This window comes from Drosophila bipectinata, chromosome 3L (assembly GCF_030179905.1).
Source record: "Drosophila bipectinata strain 14024-0381.07 chromosome 3L, DbipHiC1v2, whole genome shotgun sequence".
Classification (NCBI taxonomy): Eukaryota; Metazoa; Arthropoda; class Insecta; order Diptera; family Drosophilidae; genus Drosophila; species Drosophila bipectinata.
The window spans coordinates 369,230-387,879 of NC_091738.1; the positions used below are offsets into that span (position 1 = coordinate 369,230).

The window sequence follows — 18,650 nt, forward strand, 5'->3', positions numbered from 1 at the left end:
GAAACCCATTCAGCAACTCGTCCGCCCTACCACGTCCCACCGCACCTCGGGAACCGGCTTCTTGTTTTCTTTCATCATTTGTTGTTGTTGTTTTTATTGTTGTTGTTGGTAATTTTAGGCCCGAGTTTCTTTTTTATGGCCTGGGTTTTGTAACGAAAGTCGCCAATTAGGCTCGATTTCGGCTTCGTAGAATTTTCAGCAAAGTGCGTAGAAGAGTGTGGATGGTATGGGCGGGGGGTATGGGTATGGGTGGATGTGTGTTGGGGCCAGAAGTGCGTAATCTCGATAAAGATTTTGTTCTCTGTTTTGTTTGCTTTTTTCGGCTCGAAGTTTGTTTTCGTTCTCGACCTCCTATCTTGTTTTCGACGCTTTCTGCGTAGTTCTATTCGCGAGCCAGGTAGAAAGGCCTTAGAGGCCTAGGAGGGGCCTTCAATCAAGAATCTTAAACATTTCTATAATTATATTCCACCTTTTGCGAAATATCCCACGAGTGCGTGTATCTGTAAGATACTTATAAACCCACCTTACTGACTGTATCTTCTCCATCTCTTGCAGATTCTCTTTTAATTTGGTATAAATCGTATTTGTCCCGGAAGTATCTATAATTGTAAATAAATCCTTCGAATTAATTTTAAAAAAATTGAAACAAAATTGAAAAGTTAACGGAAATCGCAAGTAGATTGCAATATTTTGTACAAAAGATACATAACTAGCCGAGCCGGAGCCCAGATGCGAGATCACTGAGCCACTTTTTGGCAAGCGAGACAGCAGAGACGCCAGAACGGGATAGCATGCGCCAATGAAAACGTCCTGCCAGCCGAGAGCTTCCGATTTTGTTGACTACGCCGCGTTCGCCGCCGGGGGAGGAGCCGCTGGATCTTCTCCAGCTTCAGCATCAGAGTCGGGCTTTGGCTTCTGCCCGACTTCTGGCCCAGGGGCTGCAGACAAGTCCTTCTACGGCAGTCGCAAAGCTGGCTTCGGCTGCGGTCTAACGGTAACGGCTATTGGGGACGGGACGCAGCAGCATCAGCAACTTGCAACTGCAACATCGGCAACAACAGCAGCAGAATCAGCAGTAGCAGCAACAGCAACAAGCAAAAGAAAACGTCAAACAGGTGAGTTTCAGAAACTAAATAATTCTTTAAATTAAAATCACTTTTTTAAGTTTCAATAATCAGATTAGATAGAATTAAACATAAGAACTAGAAAAATAATTATTCAATGAATAAAATAAAGAATTGGATTTGTATAGCCCTCTTTTAAGACTCTTCTTTCTCTTAATTCAGAGATCTATAGACTAAAGTTGGACTATCTATCAAGGTCTATCTATGTAGCTCCTTACTGTTTGTAAATATTATTCTACCTGAGTTTTAGGAATCTTGTCTATCTGGGGGATTAAATATGGGTGATTGTACATTGATTTCTAAAGGATTTCTCTAGTTAATTCTCCATTCTATTTAGTACAAAATATTCCATCTGACATAGTAACATCTTGTCTAAGATCGGGGAGATACATATATGTACATATTTACATATTTTAAAGATGAAAGCTCACTTCTTAAAGAATCTATTGGATTTCTTGAATATTTTCCGTTATTTAATGACAAATCACTAGAACAGTTTCTGAACTACTTAGCACACATTACTCCACTGGACATTGTGATTACAAATATCGATTGTCGTGACAATCGCTCAGTGTCTTGAGTTATCGTTATCACACACGCGCTGGCGAATGAATGTTGTTATTACTGCATAGGCGCAATATTTATTATTATTGGTTGCCGTGCCATAATTCCGCTCCTTGGGCTCTTATCGCCGTGTGGCGGCTTTATCCCCTTCCCAGCCCCCTTACCCCTCTCCCACCTTCATTGTTGATAATCACAATAGACGCCATGGCAACTTTTCGCACGGGAAGAGCGTTGGAAAGCGATAATTCACATGGTTTGTCACTGTTTCTGGCTTTGTTGATTGTTTGTGTTTGGGTTTCTGTCTCTTGGGTTGGGGAGGACTCTCCCCAGACTAGGTCCTGGCTCTCCACAGTTCCTTCGATGAGGTTTGCATGCTCGAACATCGGAGAACCTGTCTCGAAGGACCAGAAGCCCCCGACCATGGCTGCCTGTTTTTTATTGCCATTATGAGTTATCGTCAGATACACCTCGGAGAAGTGTATCTCACAGATACACGGCCACCTCGCCGCTTCCCAAGCTCATTGAAAATTCCAGCGGACGCAATTACCACCCCAATTGTCTCCCAATCTAAGTCTCCTCCCCCTCTCCGCCTCTCTCTCTGTCTCTATTTCTTCGGTTTATTTATTTTTCGCTTATTGCGACTTATAAAAATACCCATTTTGTTGTTATTTCTTGTGAGGTTCTCATTCTCCTTCTCGTTCTCGTTCTCGGTCGCTGTCGCTGTCGTCATCAGCATGTGGCTGGAATATTTTTCCATTTTGTTGCCTTTTCGTATTTTTGCTTTTATTTTTGGCGATTTTATTTTTCTCCCAATTTCCGCGAGCTGTTTATCGGGCTGTGGTTTGGTCGTGTTTGGCTGGCTATCGAGATAGTCCCCCTGCTCTTCCGCGGGGCTCTGATAAGACCCGTCTTCTGGTTTGTTTGAGTTTTCGGGCCGAGATAGCGCCGGGATACAATGCCAAGCCCCAACAGCCGGGCCGCGATAGCCCCGTGTGGATTCTCTGAATTGTTCTGGATTTTCCGGCTGGCGCTGGCCAGCTACATACATGTTCCCACAATCTAATCGCAGCCCTCGCTTGCAAATTAATTCCAGACCTAATAATTCCAGACCATATCACTGCAACTGTCCCCACTAAGGGATAGTACTTGTAGGTGTTGGATAGGGTAGTGTGTACTGTGCCAGCTTTCTTCTCCCGGCCTGGATTCCCTTCCCATTCCGGCCTAATTACCTTCTCGCTCCGCATTCTCGACTTCCTTTGCGGTTTCTTCTCGCCAAGTATCTCGTTTCCTCAACATCTCTCTGCCGATCAGTGCCTCAGTATCTCAGTGCCTCAAGTTTCCGCTTACTTTGTTGCATTTTTGGTTGTACTTTCGCCCATAAATCTCCGCCGGCCGCTAATAACTCGAGCTCTCTGTGTGCCCTAGCCCCGGAGAGCCCCCCATCCCAGGGATCGCTCCCCGAGTGGGTGAAAGGAGCTTAGACAGCCGTGCAACCCAACCCAGTCAGTCTCCTATTCCCCGCCTCCCTGCCCCTCCATGTTTCTCGGCCTGTTTCCCCGCCAGACTGTGTAGGCGTTCTTGTCTTTTATTTTCTTGAAATTTCTCCCAGCTCTTGCAGATACACACCATCGTGCTCCTGGGATTGGTCTGGCTTGGTCTCCTATCCTGAGCTAGAGTTTGTTTTGGGTTGGATTTCAGCTTTCAAAACATTTCATAAGGCAGCTGAAAGGTAGAATAGTTAGATATCTCCAGATATAACCCTTTGAAATACATTTATTTGGGAAGACAGGGTCGCGAGTCTAGACACCTTAAAGCTACAAGGACTCCTTCTCCTTCAACCCAATTTAGGTAACGATGCGATTTAAAGAATACCGGTAGCACCCGTGAGTTAAAGTTACCTAGATCTGGATTGGGAACAATCCCCGAACAGGTTCCACCGCTGAGGCCGTCTGGCTTCCCAGAACAGGTTCCACATGCCGGAGAAACGTGCCAGAACGAACTCCCAAAAGGGAAAAATGGTACACGCGTGCATCTCTCATTAAAGGCAGACGACTCCCCGTTTCTTGGCCCTCTCCATCTCCCTCTTCCTGGCCAGCTTCTGCTACTTGTTATGTGATACGTTAATGGCGGCGTCTCTGTGTGTGTGGCTTGGTCCTCCTTTTGCCCCAAAAGGCAAAAAACAAAAAACAGCGAAGGTTTTTCAAAGCAAACATCCTAGCAGCCCACGCACCAAGAAGCCCGAAGAGAGTGGGTGGGTGGGTCAGCGAAATGGCAGAGCTGACATGTCACTCAGAGGGAGTCTTCCCCCTCGCCGACTTCCCAATGGATATTTTTTCAGCATATAGCTTATATAGCAGGCTGTCTAGTTTTCAAAATAATATTTTTCTCAAGACTGCCTAGCCCCCCAGGAAACTGCTCCAAGATTCCAATTCATTAGCCCGAGAAATGTTTAAAATGATTTTCCATTGTTGATTCCGTTTGCCAGTCCGCCGAAAAATATATATTTTGAACGGGGGGTAAAGACGGGGCACGGTGGGGAAATGTAAATGAATTTCCATGCAAGACAGCACGTAGACTCCGAAGTGCAGATACAACGGAATTCCGAGCGCAGAAACTGGTAAACAGAATTGGGATTCCGATTGGGGCTCGGTGGCGGAATAGTTAAGTGGCCCATCGAGCGAATCCATGAATATAGTCATAGCCCCGAACGGAGGCGAATATTTTATTCCGACGATCCAAACGGGGTCCGGATAGAGCCCCAAAGATCCGCGAAAGGTCGGAGTGGACCTGGGAAGTGGCGCTCTGGAAGCTAGTGGAAGCGACAGCTGCCCGTGATGGCCGTGTCTGTATCTGGCGGATACCAAGGCCCGAGTCGGCCACAACAAACATTTCAATTAAGCCAAACGGGAGTGAGGGAGGGCTCATATAAGCCAGATAGCGAGAAATTATCTTTATTTGTGGAATATTTGCCCAGCTTTTCCCCAACTATTGCTGACATGCCAAGATTTGGCTTCTGGCGCTGTCGGTTGCGTGGTGTGATGGATACATGACGGATAGGGTCAGTGGAGGCGAGGCCGAGTCGCATTCAGCAGAGACCCTAACCGATTCTCCCCACGATTCCACCATTAGAGCCTCAATTAATTGATTGGCTATTGTAGTTATTGGCCATTTTAATTGGCTTTTTATTACCATCTCGCTGCAGGGAAGGTGAGTTCCAACACATCCGAATATAACCCGAATATAATAACCGAAAAGTCCCAGGGAGAATTGAACTTTTGTAGATAGCCGATTTCGCTCGCAGTCGCATTGCTTTCTAAAGACTGTGAGTACTTGTGGCTTCGACTCTGTTTCGGTTTTGGGTTGTTTTGAAGTCTCGGAGCTCCAAAGATCACCGGAGAGCAGTTGCTTTGAGAAATCGGACCAGTTTCGGGCCGAGAACTTGTTTGCCGCAAAGTTGGCAGCTTTAATTGAGTTTGCAGGCCCCGAAAAACAAGTGAGGCCCGAGGAGGTAGCCCCTAGCCGACTGCCAGATGCTCTTCAGGGAAGACAAGGTACAAGGTACTTTCAAGGCCCCTCTTCTCGGAGTTGGAGGCTTTGGCAGAGGCAGTGGATGGCTTTGAGGAACGGCAGCAATGGAGGTCAGCCCCAAATTATAACCAAAAATACTTCAAAAAACAAGAAACGCTGAGAAGCAGCCGAAGAAAATTCGCCAACGCGGGCTGGCCGGAGCCCCCACCCCGCCCTGAGCCCCGCTCAGCGTGCCCCGTTTCGAGTCGTCGAGCGGTAAACCTTGAGGTGATTGTTGTTTTTCGGAGCGACTGGGGCTGCGGCTGCGGCTGTCAATGGCTGCGTCACTTGTTTTATTGCCCGGCTGGCTGTCTGTCGGTCTGTCGGCCTGTCGGTCTGCCCCTCTGGCGGCTGTGCTGCTATTGTTGCAGGGTGTGCGTGTGTGCGTCGGCTCGTGTGACAATGCAGGGCCTTTTACTCCAATTGTGTTCCAGCAGATACAAAGATACAGCCATACACAGATACGGGGAGCGACGGCGTGCAGATACATTCACAGTTACGTGCGATGTCGTCTATGGAAATTGAGTCTAAATTGGGTTAACAAGTGTTAATGGACAGATGCCCCGCCCACCAAGCCTCCTCTCCCCCTTTGTTGAAACGAAAACTGCATCAAAATTAAAAAGGGAAGAAGATATCAACGGAGAACGTGGAAAACATACAGTCGGGGAGGTACAGTAGGCCTCGGTGAAGGAAGCCCCATCCCTGCCCACGAGGGAGGCAAGAGAGTCAGGTTCTGGGAAAGGAAATTCGACATACAAGAGGCCTCTCTTTCGGGAATTGAATTAAACTTTAAATCAACACTCCAGACTGCCTTGTGGGCATCCATATCAGTGTCGAGTTCCGATCAATCATGTAATGAAATTTCTCAGAACTGTCGCCGCGTTATAGGACTCTTCCTATACATTGTGTAAGCAGGACACCCCACTGGCCTCCCTCCCTCCGGCTTCTATGTTTACCAACATTGTAGGGGATTACGCAAAGCAGGGCAGGAAGAGCCGGATTAGAAGGGCATTTGAGCAGCGGAATGGAGAAACGAAAGTAGCCTCAGGTGGGGTACAGTGGGACCTAAAGACTGCTTCTCCCACCCTACTGCTAGAAGGTGCACCTCCCTGCCTCTAAACCAAATTAAATAATATCTTTTGCTAGTCGGCATCTAGCAGATGCCCCAAAGAGTGACAACAAAAATGCAGAAACCCGCCCGAAATAGCACTCTCGGACTTGGCCACGAGCTCATCCACCGGTCGGACGGCTAAAGCGCTGCAATTGGTTGGCCGCCATGGCCGAGGTGCCTCTGCTCTGCTATTTATTCTGCCTCCGTGCCTCCGTCACAACACATTAAACGCAATTATAGAAAGTCAATTGGGAAGCGGCGGCGAAAACAAGAAAATGTGCGCGGGCGTTGAAAGGCTGCGCCATCACCAGGCGACTTGGGTTACACCCTCGCATGGATACACTTTCGTCCTGGCTGGCAGGAGGAGCGGAGGTCAACCACAGCACGTGCCTCTATGTTCTCCATTCGTCCAGCCAGGGTTTTCGGTTCAATTACACTTTGAAAAAGGAAGTTTTTATAGATATTCGATTAACCCCGAAAGTGTATCTGCTCTCTGTAGTTTCTCCGAGTGTACTGTCGCCCATTCAGACCCCCATCCTGCCCCTCTCGTCGCTTTCTGCTAATTCCATTTGCATGCTGGGACGCCCTGCAGAGAAGTTTCTATTAAAATCCTTTCCGCGCAGTGGAAGTGGATAAACAAAATGGTTGACAAGGATAGGGACCAGAGATAGGGACCAGTGATAGGGACCAGTGATAGGGACCAGGGTAGGGAAAGGATAGATGAAGATAGCATAGCCTACAAGGAATACTTTCCCAGATACTGACTGATTTCTGGCCATGTCTTTAAAGAGTATTCGGTTTAGGATAAAGCTCAGTATAGTTTCTGGATAGTTTACTGAGGAACCACTATACTGGTCGATTAATTCGCAAACCCCAGCTACTGCTCCCCCCACCTGCACATTTGTTCCGCTTATCGAACTATCTAGTTGTTATTGTTGTCATTTTCGCTTTCTACAGGTTACAGGTGTGTAGATGGCGGCGAGTGCTGCTGCTTCGGGGCTAGATTGGATGACTAATGGGGGTTTTGTTGGCGTTGTGTGCCCGCTATAGCTGCCAGTTGTATTGGTTGCTATATTTATACCTTTGGCTGCGTTTTGGAGCCAAAACAAGTTTCCAACTGTTTTGCTCGCTGGCTCTAATTGTTGTTGCTTGCCTCGAGTGCTGGGGCGTATCGTACCCAGCCCGACCAGAGTTTTAGTTTTTAAATTATATTTCGGGTCTCTATTTGTGTTTTTTATTTTTTGTGCCTGGACAAATAGAAGCACTCTGTTCTTGGCTGATATGCGGATGTGGAGAGATACCGCCAGATACATTCAGATTAGACAAATTTGCTTAGCACCCAAGGCTGCTTTTGTGGAAAAAACAAGCCTGAAACCTTCCACTCGGCTTCTAATTTATCGATTTCGCTTCCATGTAATCGGATGTGCTTTATAGACTGGCTTAGTCGGGGTCTTGGCTGTTTCTACAAGCTATACACAGCATATAGATTGCAAAAATCAAGTATACGCAGTGTAAGCTCTCTCAGAAAACTGTGCGTTTCAAGGAAAAATCTGAAAAATAAAAATATTGGCGGCAGTTGCAGTTCTCTTGTGGGGACCGTGTTGATGTTGGCAGCTCTTATATCACAAATAAGAACCAGAGCTCCCCCCCAACCCCACTAGTAAACTCGTCCATAAAGTTCAGATAAGAAAAAGGACGAGGCCTTCGGAAAATGTGCAGTTGGGCAACACTGTTGAGGTGGCTCTTGTTCCTCCCCGAGGCACATGCCAGTGTGTACACACACACTTCTCCCCGCTTATTACACAAAAATTTAAATATTTAAAATGAGATCTGACAGGCGGGCCACGCCCACCCGTTTAGGGTGTTTGGTGGGAGGGGGGAAGGTGACCGTTGTCGTTGTCTGGGCTGCTTTCGGTTCGCTCTTCTGGCCGGCAATTAAGTCGAAAATATTCTTCTGCTTGCCACTTTTTGTGTAACGGTTCTTTTTTTGGCCGTTGCACACACTGGCGGTTTATTTCTGCCCTCTGCTGCTGCGGCGCCAAGGCGTTGAAGCCTCCGACCGCTGAATAGGGCAATTGTTGTAGCTTCGCAAGTGTATCTATCTATCTATCTATCTATCTATCTGTGAGATAGTATTTCGATTGCCCTTCTTACCGCTTTGCAATCTAAACAGATATACTTAATTGCTAGAAAGGCGGGTGATACTCGCTGATAATGAAGGTCGTTAGTAAAACCCGGGCTTCCTTGGGCCATAACTCAAGTGACTAGCCAGCTGGACTCACTAAACTGGCTTAAAGCACTCCATTAGTGAGAGCCTCGCCTGGCTTTGATTAATAATTGCAGAAACGTAATTAACGACGCCACGACCAGCTCAAACATTAATTATGCATTTTGTACAATTTATTAATTTAATTTTTAGCCTTTTGCATAATTTATTGAATTAGTACTGATTTGAGTGATGAATTATGGTAATAGCCTTGTCGAGGAGAGCGGCTGGCTCTCCCCGTCTCCTTCTCTATTGGCCAGAGGGGCGGCGCGAGGGGCAAGTTGCCAACTACTGCCAACTGTCAGCCCACATCCACATTCGCGACCACATCCAGCGGACGGCGGCGCCAAACTTCTCCAGCAGCCCACTCGCGCGTCTCTCGGCCCCCTCCGCCGCCTGCAACTACGCCCCTGGCGCTGTACTTGGCTGCGTCTCTGAGTCATAGCGCCATGGGTTTGTTTGCTCGCAGCTTGCATACCCTGCCCCTTAAGGAAGGGGCTTACTTAATCAGTGACTCATCTGCCATAGTGGGCTTACGGGCAGGCAGGCCGTCTCTCTGCAAGCCAGAGAGTCTAATATAAATTATGAAGAAACTGGAAACTAGACCTAATCACTATTTATTTTCGGGGAAAATACTTGGATTACATTTTTATTAGTAACTCGTAAGTAAGGGGGAATGTGTGCCCTTGACTTCGTGGAAGAGTGTTCTCGGCTCTAGCTGGATTTCCCCTCTTGGGGCTGGTGGCCAACTCGCCCCTCCTCCGTATTAGTCATTGGCCATTCGTTCGGTGAAATGTTGCAGCATAAAGTGACTGCCATTTGGCGCTGGCTGGGCCACCCCCGAAAACGGATTATAGACCAATGATGTCAGCAGCACCACCCCCAATAGTGACTCCCCCACCCCGCCCATACGTGTGCCCAGATCACCCTTACCCTTAACCTAGCCCAATGTCATCGGGAGCTCGCCCCAAAAACAAACACAGAGGTTTGTGTGTTTCGCTCTGTTTCTGTTTGGGTTTTCCGCCCTTTCCCCGGTTTTCCCGCTTTCCCGGCTTTCCATTTCGGAGAGTCCTGTGTTGTCTGGCCTTTCTGCGAATTGGCAATTATGAGAGCTCTCGTTCTTGGCACATTTTTTGCCATTTTGGTTTTCGTCTGAAGTTCCAGGGTAGTGCCAGTGCTTTGCTCTCATTTCTATGTTAATTTATGAACAATTTTCCTTTTTTATGGGCCTTGTTGCCGGCCACTCAGCGCCCCCTCCTCCCACCTCCTCTGGAACATATATATATTACTATTTTTGCAAGACGTTCCCAGCACTCCTTCCTGTCATGCCACATGCTTATAATTCCGTTCGAACTTCTGGCTCCAGACCCGGAGTTTCCATTTCCGGCGAACTATTTTCGGGCTCACGCCCCTTCTGTAGGTGGGCGGTGGTTCTCCCCAACCGGGGGATCTTCGGCAGTGGCTTCCTTTCGGGTCTTTGAACCTGTTCTTGCGTTTCTGCGGCTCATAACACTAAATGTGGCCTATTGTTCTCGCTCCGAGCTGGTTCCCGTTCTTCCGCGAAGCACTCTTCTTCTCGGGCCTCGACTTTATGGCTGTTGCCTGAAATGAAACACATTTCGTGCGTTTTATGCGCCCGCCACGGCGTATGAGTAATATTTTGTGTTTTTATTGCGCATACGACGTGTGGCCGCTCGTCTTGTTGCTGAGATGGTCTCATCCCCCCAGCCCCCAGCCCCCACAACCTTTGTTGTGTGGACTCTTGCCAAAGATATTCCTGCTTTGGATTAAAAATTCCAATGCAAAATGGGCGTATCAATTACATTAACTAGAACACGCCAGCCCGTCGAGCGACTGCCGTTGTTATGGCCATAATTCATATTGCATATTGCATCGATTGATCCATATTTTATAATTCCAAACACAAACAGAGTGCAGACCCACCCAATTGGAATTGGATTATTTTCCCCGACTAGAGCGAGGCTACTGCACATGCACCCGCAGGTATGTGGGGGCGGGATGGCGAATAATTCATCACTCAAGTGTCGCCCTCCCGACCCATAACCGACAACCCATAACTCACTCGCAGCAGGCGGAGTGCCTCTACATGCACGACTGCCAGTGGAATTCCTAAAACTTTCCTACCCGACGGGGCGGAGGAGGAGTAGTCCGCAATCCCTCCGCGGCTGATAGCTTCGGAGTGGAAGGCTTTCCACTGACAAATGTTATCTCCCCGTCCGGCAAATCATTCACAGCCGCGAAAACACATATAGAAGGCCTGAACTCGGCTTATCAGGGCGGGTATAGGGGTTAATTATTATTATTATTATTATTATTTTAAGAATAATATATTCTAATGATTTAATATACCCAGATCTTGAAAGGATAATTAGTTAAATATTTGTTATTAATTTGTTTAATTAATTCTTAGTCTGATTGTAGGGCTATAGGAGCTTATACCATATATTTTATGGTTATTATTTTTTGTTATTATTCTGAAATGAAATGACTTTGTAAAATCGGATGACACTGCACCCAGAGTAGCTCCCTAAGGGGGATAATGCCCCATTTAATTGGTCAAATATTTGATATTCATTTAGTTTCTTAATTAGCTGAAAATTCTGAAAATAAACAGACTTGGAAACCAGAAATGTGAGCTCCATTGCTCGCAGATTCTTGCCACATCTGACCGAGATTCTGGCCCCATGTCGGGGACAAAGTCTGCGCTTTTTCTTTATTTTTCTCGCAAATGCGATTTCGATTGTGGGACTAGACACCGCCAGACTGGCAGGGGCAGGGACCGGCGGCCGAGGCGGCAGATACAGACGCAGCGAGCCCCAATCGATGGAATGCGAATCAATAATCTTAAAGTTGTGTTTTCATCTCTCGCCTGCCTGCAGTCGGTCTGCTTTTGCTTTTATTTCGGCTGCGGCCTGCTGCGATTTTCGTTGATTTCATTTCTAATTTACGGCAAGGCATGCTGTAGTGTTGCTGCCACTACTGCCACTGCCACTACTGCCACTGCCACTGCCACTACTGCCACTACCACTAATACTGCCACTGGTACTAGTCTGGATTTTCCTTTCGTTCGTCCGACCCCCTCGACTCGTTTTGCTAATTTTGCTTCATTTTCGCTGCTGCTCGGAATCGAACTGACACGCTTTCCCTTTTTCGCTTCATTTTCCTGCGAGTCTCGCTTTCAGCTGCTCCTCCTGCCCCCCACTCCGAGGCCCGTCTCGGATTTGCATTTAAATTACATTGAAACCCGAAATTTGGGAGCGGGCTTCTGGGTCTGCTGGGAACCCCGACTGTGGGATTAGCCTGAACTTTGGGCCCGAGCGAGGCCCAGGCCGCTGCAAAAATCTGATACTTTTGTTAACGAGGTTCGCCTGTGCGGGGGGAGGGGGAACCTGAAATTGAAAACCCACAATATTTTCACAGAAAGGGCTGGCGAGGTATTAAACTGATATTGATTGATGCCTCCAGTCACTCCACACAAGCTCCTGGTGCGAGGCCCCTAGCTGGGATCCCCGAGGGGGAGGAGGAGTGTTATCAGCAACTGCCCGCCTCACAATGTTTTCCAGCTGTTGGCGCTGACTCTTCTGACTCGGCAAGTGTCGTTGTTCCAGTTCTCCCGATTATGACGATGAGGACTTGACGCACGACGCCGGAGACGGAGATGGAGATGGAGACGGAGGGCAGCGCAGAAAGAGACGGCAGAGGACTGGGTAGCTGGTGCTATTTATGGTTGGTTGTTGTTGTTGTTTTTGCATTCTTGTCGCGTCTAGAGGCTGCAGCCGCCACTCCGCCTCGCAGCCTCTCAGCCATGCAGCCGTGGTCTCCTATCATCTGGCATGAACTCCAGCCCCCGCCGCTCCTCCCCGAGTGGGGAGGTGACCTCAATCGGAGCCGGTACGCTCGGCTGGGCGCCACTCGGATGAAAATACTCTGGAGTATGATGAAGTGCAGTCACCTGTGCCCGCGATCTGGCTAACTGGTTGCCAGGCAGCGCTTGCTTCTGATCTTCTCTAGAAGATGGCTTGTCCCGAAGTCCCTACCCCGAATATCCACCCACCTTCCAGTCCCACCTCACCTGACAGACCACTTACCACCCCAATCCGCTCCTGCATTATGCAACTCTACTCTCTGGCCTCCACTTAGTTCTCCTTCTGTTCTCCATTGGGTTACTTTAGGTCATTGCAGTTGGCGTCTCTGCCGATTGCAGCGCCGGCTTCGTTACGCTTCTAATGGCCGCTTGAAGGACGCCGACGCCAAAGCCTCCGCCGGCGTCGCTGCCGCTGCGAGAGTTATGTGCGCTGCTGTTTATGTTTCTGTTGTTTTTGTTAGTTGCTGCCACTGTAGTTGTCGTTCTATGGCCCCAGACTAAAAACACACCAGCCCCAGCGACCTTTAAACGGTCGTCAACATTTTTGTTTACTTTTGTAATACAAAGTCGTCTCGCTGCCTGGCCACATGGACGTGGAGAGCGCCAACAAAACGAGAAAATGCAGAATTCTTAATTGCAGTGGGTTCTATGCGATTCTATGTGATGGAAAAACAGAGGAATGTTGGAGCCACCAGAACGAGGCAAGCGGCTGGGGGAAATACTTCAGCTTTTAGGGGTATGAGATGAAAGAACCTTTATAATGTCTCTTCTTGAAACTGTCATTTTTGGCTATAACTTGGCTAATACTTACCAAATTTGTACAAACTGATTCTGGTTTGGTTCTGCATTGCAGATCGAAGGGGACTAGAGCTCTGATTCGTAAATGGTTTTAAGGTATATTTATTAAAAAGGTATATTTTAAATATGTATATACAGTACATATATGTATATATTGAAGATATACCTTAACAAATACATCAAAATGTTAGATTTTAGCAAAATAAAAAAAATACTAAAATCATAGTTCCAATTCTTCTATTTCGTAATGAAAAGATGTGTATAACTCGGCCAATACTTTTCAGATCCACAAATGATATACCTTCCCGCTTTCAGAAAACCAAGTACCATCTTTTTCTATCAAAATCTTGCAACATAATTTTGAAAAATTTTTTAAAATTTTTCCAAGGGGTACCCTCATGACTTTGGCGAAAAAAATGTTAAAATTTTTTTTATCTCATTTTTTGAATATTTTAACGCAGACTGAAGCGCATTAGAGCTCTGATTCATAAGTGGTATTCCGTTTTGCGATCGGTTGCCAGATAGTAAAGATATACCTCAAAAAGTGCCTCAAAAGCTATGGTTTTGGCCAAAAAATAAAAATTTTAAAGTCACAGATATACTTCTTTAATTTCGGGGAGGAAAAATGTGTATAACTTGGCTTCTACTTTACAGATCTGTGAGTGTTATACCTTCTCGATTGAATAGAACCCAGTAGAATCTTTTTTCATCGAAACGTATCCTGGCACCAACATTTTCTTACAATTTTTGTATGATTTTGGCTTGTTGGCCGATATCGACATATTTTTTAAGTTTTTGTATTCCCAATATTCCCCTTTGCAGACCATATAAGATTAGTAGGTCCGTCGCTTATGAATCGGGTGAATAATAACTGAAATATCTGTTGAATAGTTTTATTATTATAGTGCTTGGCAATCTTTTTCGAATTTGTAAAATCCTATAATGAGTATGAATTTCTTTCTTCTTGTATTCTTCTTGTAAATAGGCACTCATTCATCGTCCAATTTGGGGTTTTGTGCAATTTGCCAATTCGGTTTGTCGCATTTCAAAGGCTGATCTTAATCTATAAAGAGCAGACTTTCACCGAATGCTGAGCAAGTTTCCCTTTAATTTCGTATTATTTTCGTCGGCGTGGTTGGCCATTTCTTTTTCACATTCGGTTTCTTTTGCCACGAATTACATTTAATTTGCGATGATTTTGTTGCTGCCGCGCTGTCGCTGTCGTCTTGTCAACTGCATGCTACATTTAACCGAAAAGCAGCCAAGAAAGGAGATCAGAAGAGCGTTCATAGCAGAGGTTTCTTCGAGTGGGCGGCAGGGGGCGGAAAAGTGGGTGGATGCCACCCGCCAGTGACTGTTACAGTCCATTCAGCCTCCCGAGAGCTTTCACAGATCCAACCAGTCCACATGCGTTCCACAAGCTCTGTAGAGAAGGAAAGAAAAGCAAGCCCTGGGGGAAGACGAATCTTGTATGCCCTACCAGATAGGTTGGGATAGAGCTTGTATATGATATTAAAAGCCGATCCTTGGGGGTTTTTTGGGTCGGATCAGTGTAGTAATAGCTCCTATCACGCATTCCCTACAATATTCCTGCTTTTTAAAATAAGTATGATATTTCAAAGCTCTCTTCATACAATCTCTGTGTATCGAACTGTTGGAGGCGGTGTGGGTGACAGAATGAGGCTGCTCTTTTTAGCTTATTTATTTTGCCGCTTGGTTTCTGCCTGGAAAACTCTCGAAAAGCATGCTGCCGCAGATCCGCGCCGTTTGAATTTCAATTGGAATGGAAATCTCTCCAATGTGGCTGGTTGTTGTTGGGAGGCAGCGGAAAACCCAACCACTCTTTAAAGGCCTTCTTTCTGTGTTTCTGTAATTGAATCTTGTTCGGTTGCTGCCCCAGCCCAGCGGCCGCAACAATGCAACAGCCACTAGCCACTCTATCAGAAGAAACCCGAGGCGACTGGCGAGCAGTAACCAACAACAACAACAACAACAATGCGAAATCAGCTCAGTGGTTCCCCAATGAGAGAAATGCTGAATTCCGATATGAATTGTGGAAGGAGGGAGGAGGGGGCGATCTCCAGGGGGCGGTGGGCGGAGTGGATTTCAATTGTTTTTGCTGGAATTGTTGCTTTTATTGAGCTGTTGTAGTTGTTGCTGTTACTGGCTTATTGGCGTCATTGCTGACGACTGCGACTGAGACTGCACTGCCTCAGCCGACGCCTCAGTGGCAGCGTCTCTTGAATGCAATCAAGTGTGCAATGCAATTACACAAATGAAAACAGCAACAAAAACAACAACAACAAGAGTATCAAATAAAACAACAACAAAGTCAGAAGTAGAGAAACAATTAAAGCAACAACAACAAGTGCAATAACTCTAATATCAGACTTAGCAGGTGACTTTCAGATACCCTACAGCCCACTCCCATTGTGGGTGTTTTTTTTTAATCGAGAACTTGTTCTGTCCCAACTTCTATCTTAAAATAATATCCGCCAGATCCTTAACTCAAAGCTGTTTTGGATAAAAAAGGTTAACATAAAGGTGTCATTATGGGTATTTCCTTCTGATACTTTTTCTACTTCTTCTTATGAAAAGACCCAACATTACACTAAAGACTTACAATAGTATCTTATAGAACTTGGTCATTGTGGTTATTTCACTGTGAAACTTTCTTATTCCTACAAATAAAAATAATATAATTCATTGTTAAAACTACATTCTATAGTAATTATAGAAGTTTTTGGTAGAAAAGGTATAAGGTATTATATTTTATTTCCAGTATTTCAAATCTGAAACTACTGCCATCCTCGTACTACACTATCAAACTACACCCATTTACACAAGCAACTAAAAACAAAAAGTAATCTTTTGTGAAGGGTATTTGAAGGTAGGCTATCCCCCATTTAGCCCTCCGTTTATCGCCATTGTTGCCACCGGCCGTTGCTTATTTTAGCCATATTGTTGCCAGGCTGCAGAGGCACACAAATCAAAATGCACACCGTGGGCTCAGTCGGGGGAGGGGGAGGCACAAAAGTAGCAACTTTTATTTTGTACCGACGACTCTAAACAAGAAAAGCACTCGAGCGTTGGTGTTGTTGCCGCCGCGTTTGATTTATTGCATTTTCCATTTGGCGGAGCGTGGAAAATGTGAAAATCCGAACTTCCGATTGCCATTTTGCGAAACGGGCATGCAAATGGCGTTTCTCGGCAACATGTTGCATGCCACCTAATGGCTAATGCGCTGCTTAGTCATCGCTCACCATTATCGCGGCTAAGCCGGTATTAGCGATCGATTTGTTAGATCGCCTTGAGAACCTGTCCCACCACCAGATAGTGCCAGATATCCAGCAAGTGGCTGAACCTGAACACTTATGATGAGCCAGTAGCTCAGGAAGCGAGTAATCTTGGACTTGGAGATCTCTCTCTGATAATTTCTCTCTGATAAGCCAGGATTAAGATTTGTAACTCCGATTGGGAGGCTTAAACCACCAGGTCTACCGCTGCCACTGAAGTGATTCCGTTCCGATTCTCAGACCTTAAGTATCATAAGTACTTGCTCCGAATGCATTCGCTTCGGATTCTTGATTCTCCGCCCTAATAGGATAGGATATGCCTGGAGAAGCTTCAGTATTCTTTCCGAAAGCAACAATGAAGGTGACGGGCTGGGTGCTGCTGACCTCGGCCATGGCTTTCTTCAGGGACGTGGAGTCGGTGGACTACGGCTTTCCGGTCGAGCTCAGAGTACAGATTCCGAGACACTACGGATCTGGCGGAGCCGGAGGATCAGCTGGCAGGCCCGGAATGCCTGGATCACCTGGAAAACCTGTGCCAGAAGGCAGTGGTGGCGGGAAAGATGGGCGAGGCGGTCTCGGAGGTCATGGAGGCCATGTTCGTATACCGATAGATCCTAACGGCTGGGTTATTCCGGTGGTAGCTCCGGTATATGTGTGGTCTCCGGATGGACGGCCTGGGCATAGTGGAACTCCGGGAGGCGCCAACAGGTGCGGAGGCGGAGGTGGCGGCGGTGGAGGCGCAGGGCCTGGAGGCAACGGCGGAGCAGGAGGTAGAGGTGGAGCGGGAGGCTATCCAGGATGCAACGGCGGCGACGGAGGAGCAGGTGGAGACGGCGCCAGATATGAGTTTTATGAATAAATTTTCCCCTTCCTTTCAGTTCTTTCATAGATTTTGGGTTGCGGTGTCTTGGAGGAGGGTTCTGTTGTGAAAGCTGGCGTCTGGAACCATGTTTCTGCTGCAAGTGGCTTGTTTTTCATGCCTCGTTTTTAGAAAGGCGGCAGCTCCCCCTCTGCTTGCCACATACTGCTGCAATTTGTGGCCCGAGTGCCATTTTTGGCAGTATCTCAGCTGGTGGAGTTTCTTTTGGCGCGCCAGTGGCTGTGCATGCTAATGCTGCCGTGCCGGCGTCGGGTGTTGAATGTGCAACACAGGCCATGAAATATGCAACGCCAGAACGTTAGAGGGGTTAGATATCATACAAAATATTTTAAGAAATAAGTACTTAAGTTTAAGCTTCATTCTCACTTATGGTATGCATTCTACCGAATATATGGTAAAGTACTCAGTATTTTCTCTCAGTGCATCAGCAACATCTTTAATTATGACGGCCAGAAAAAGAAGAAGAAGCAGCAGCAACACGAAAGCTTCTGGTAATTGCTCTAGCCGTCCCGCTCCCTCGTACGCCGCTTTCTTCTCTCGCGCTCTTCTTCTTGAATTTCATCGCAAACTTTCTCCGTTGTTCTCGCACGTTCTGATTGCAGTCGTTGGGCGAGCGAGGGGGTGGGGTGGGGTGGCCAGGCAGAGGTCGCCGGCTACAATGTTGTCGTTTTGCTGCTGCCTGCCGTCGCTCTGGAACCCGTTTCGTTGGTGTGTGTGTGTCTGCTTGGTGTGTGTCAGTGTGTGCACATCAGATTCGTGTTTTTGTAGGTGCTGCCTTTGTTGTTGCTCGCTGCAGTCGTTGTTGTTGTTGTTGTTGCTGGCTGACATCGTCAGGTGCGTTGACAAGTGGAAATGCTTGCCCGTGCATTGCTCTCATTGCGGCGACAAGTATTTATACAGCCCCGTCCACACCTCCCCCGGCCCCTTTTCCAGTTGGTCTTTATACTGGGGTATACACTGGAAATAATGGGTATATTGTTTAAGAAGTCTTGAAAGAATATCTTCACTTTTCCTTAATATTTAATATAATTAATCACCTATTTTCCTTTTTGTTGAGTGATAGCTCCATCCGCCTTCCCTCCAGCTCCCAGCCCCCGGCCAGTGTTGTCCCCGTTTTGCTCCTTCCTCTCCCTCGCCCTTCCCCTCCCTTGCTCGATG

At 46.9% G+C, this 18,650-nt stretch overlaps 1 protein-coding gene across 1 annotated transcript in view; it reads left to right on the top strand.

Annotated features, from left to right (window-relative positions):
- Hipk (Homeodomain interacting protein kinase) overlaps positions 1-18,650 on the top strand; it is a 30,279-nt gene that overhangs the window by 3,862 nt on the left and 7,767 nt on the right. The window contains exon 2 of the mRNA XM_017254101.3: positions 556-1,115. Within this exon, the coding sequence (XP_017109590.2) occupies positions 800-1,115 (316 nt within the window). The 5' untranslated portion in view covers positions 556-799. The remainder of the gene's footprint in view (positions 1-555; positions 1,116-18,650) is intronic.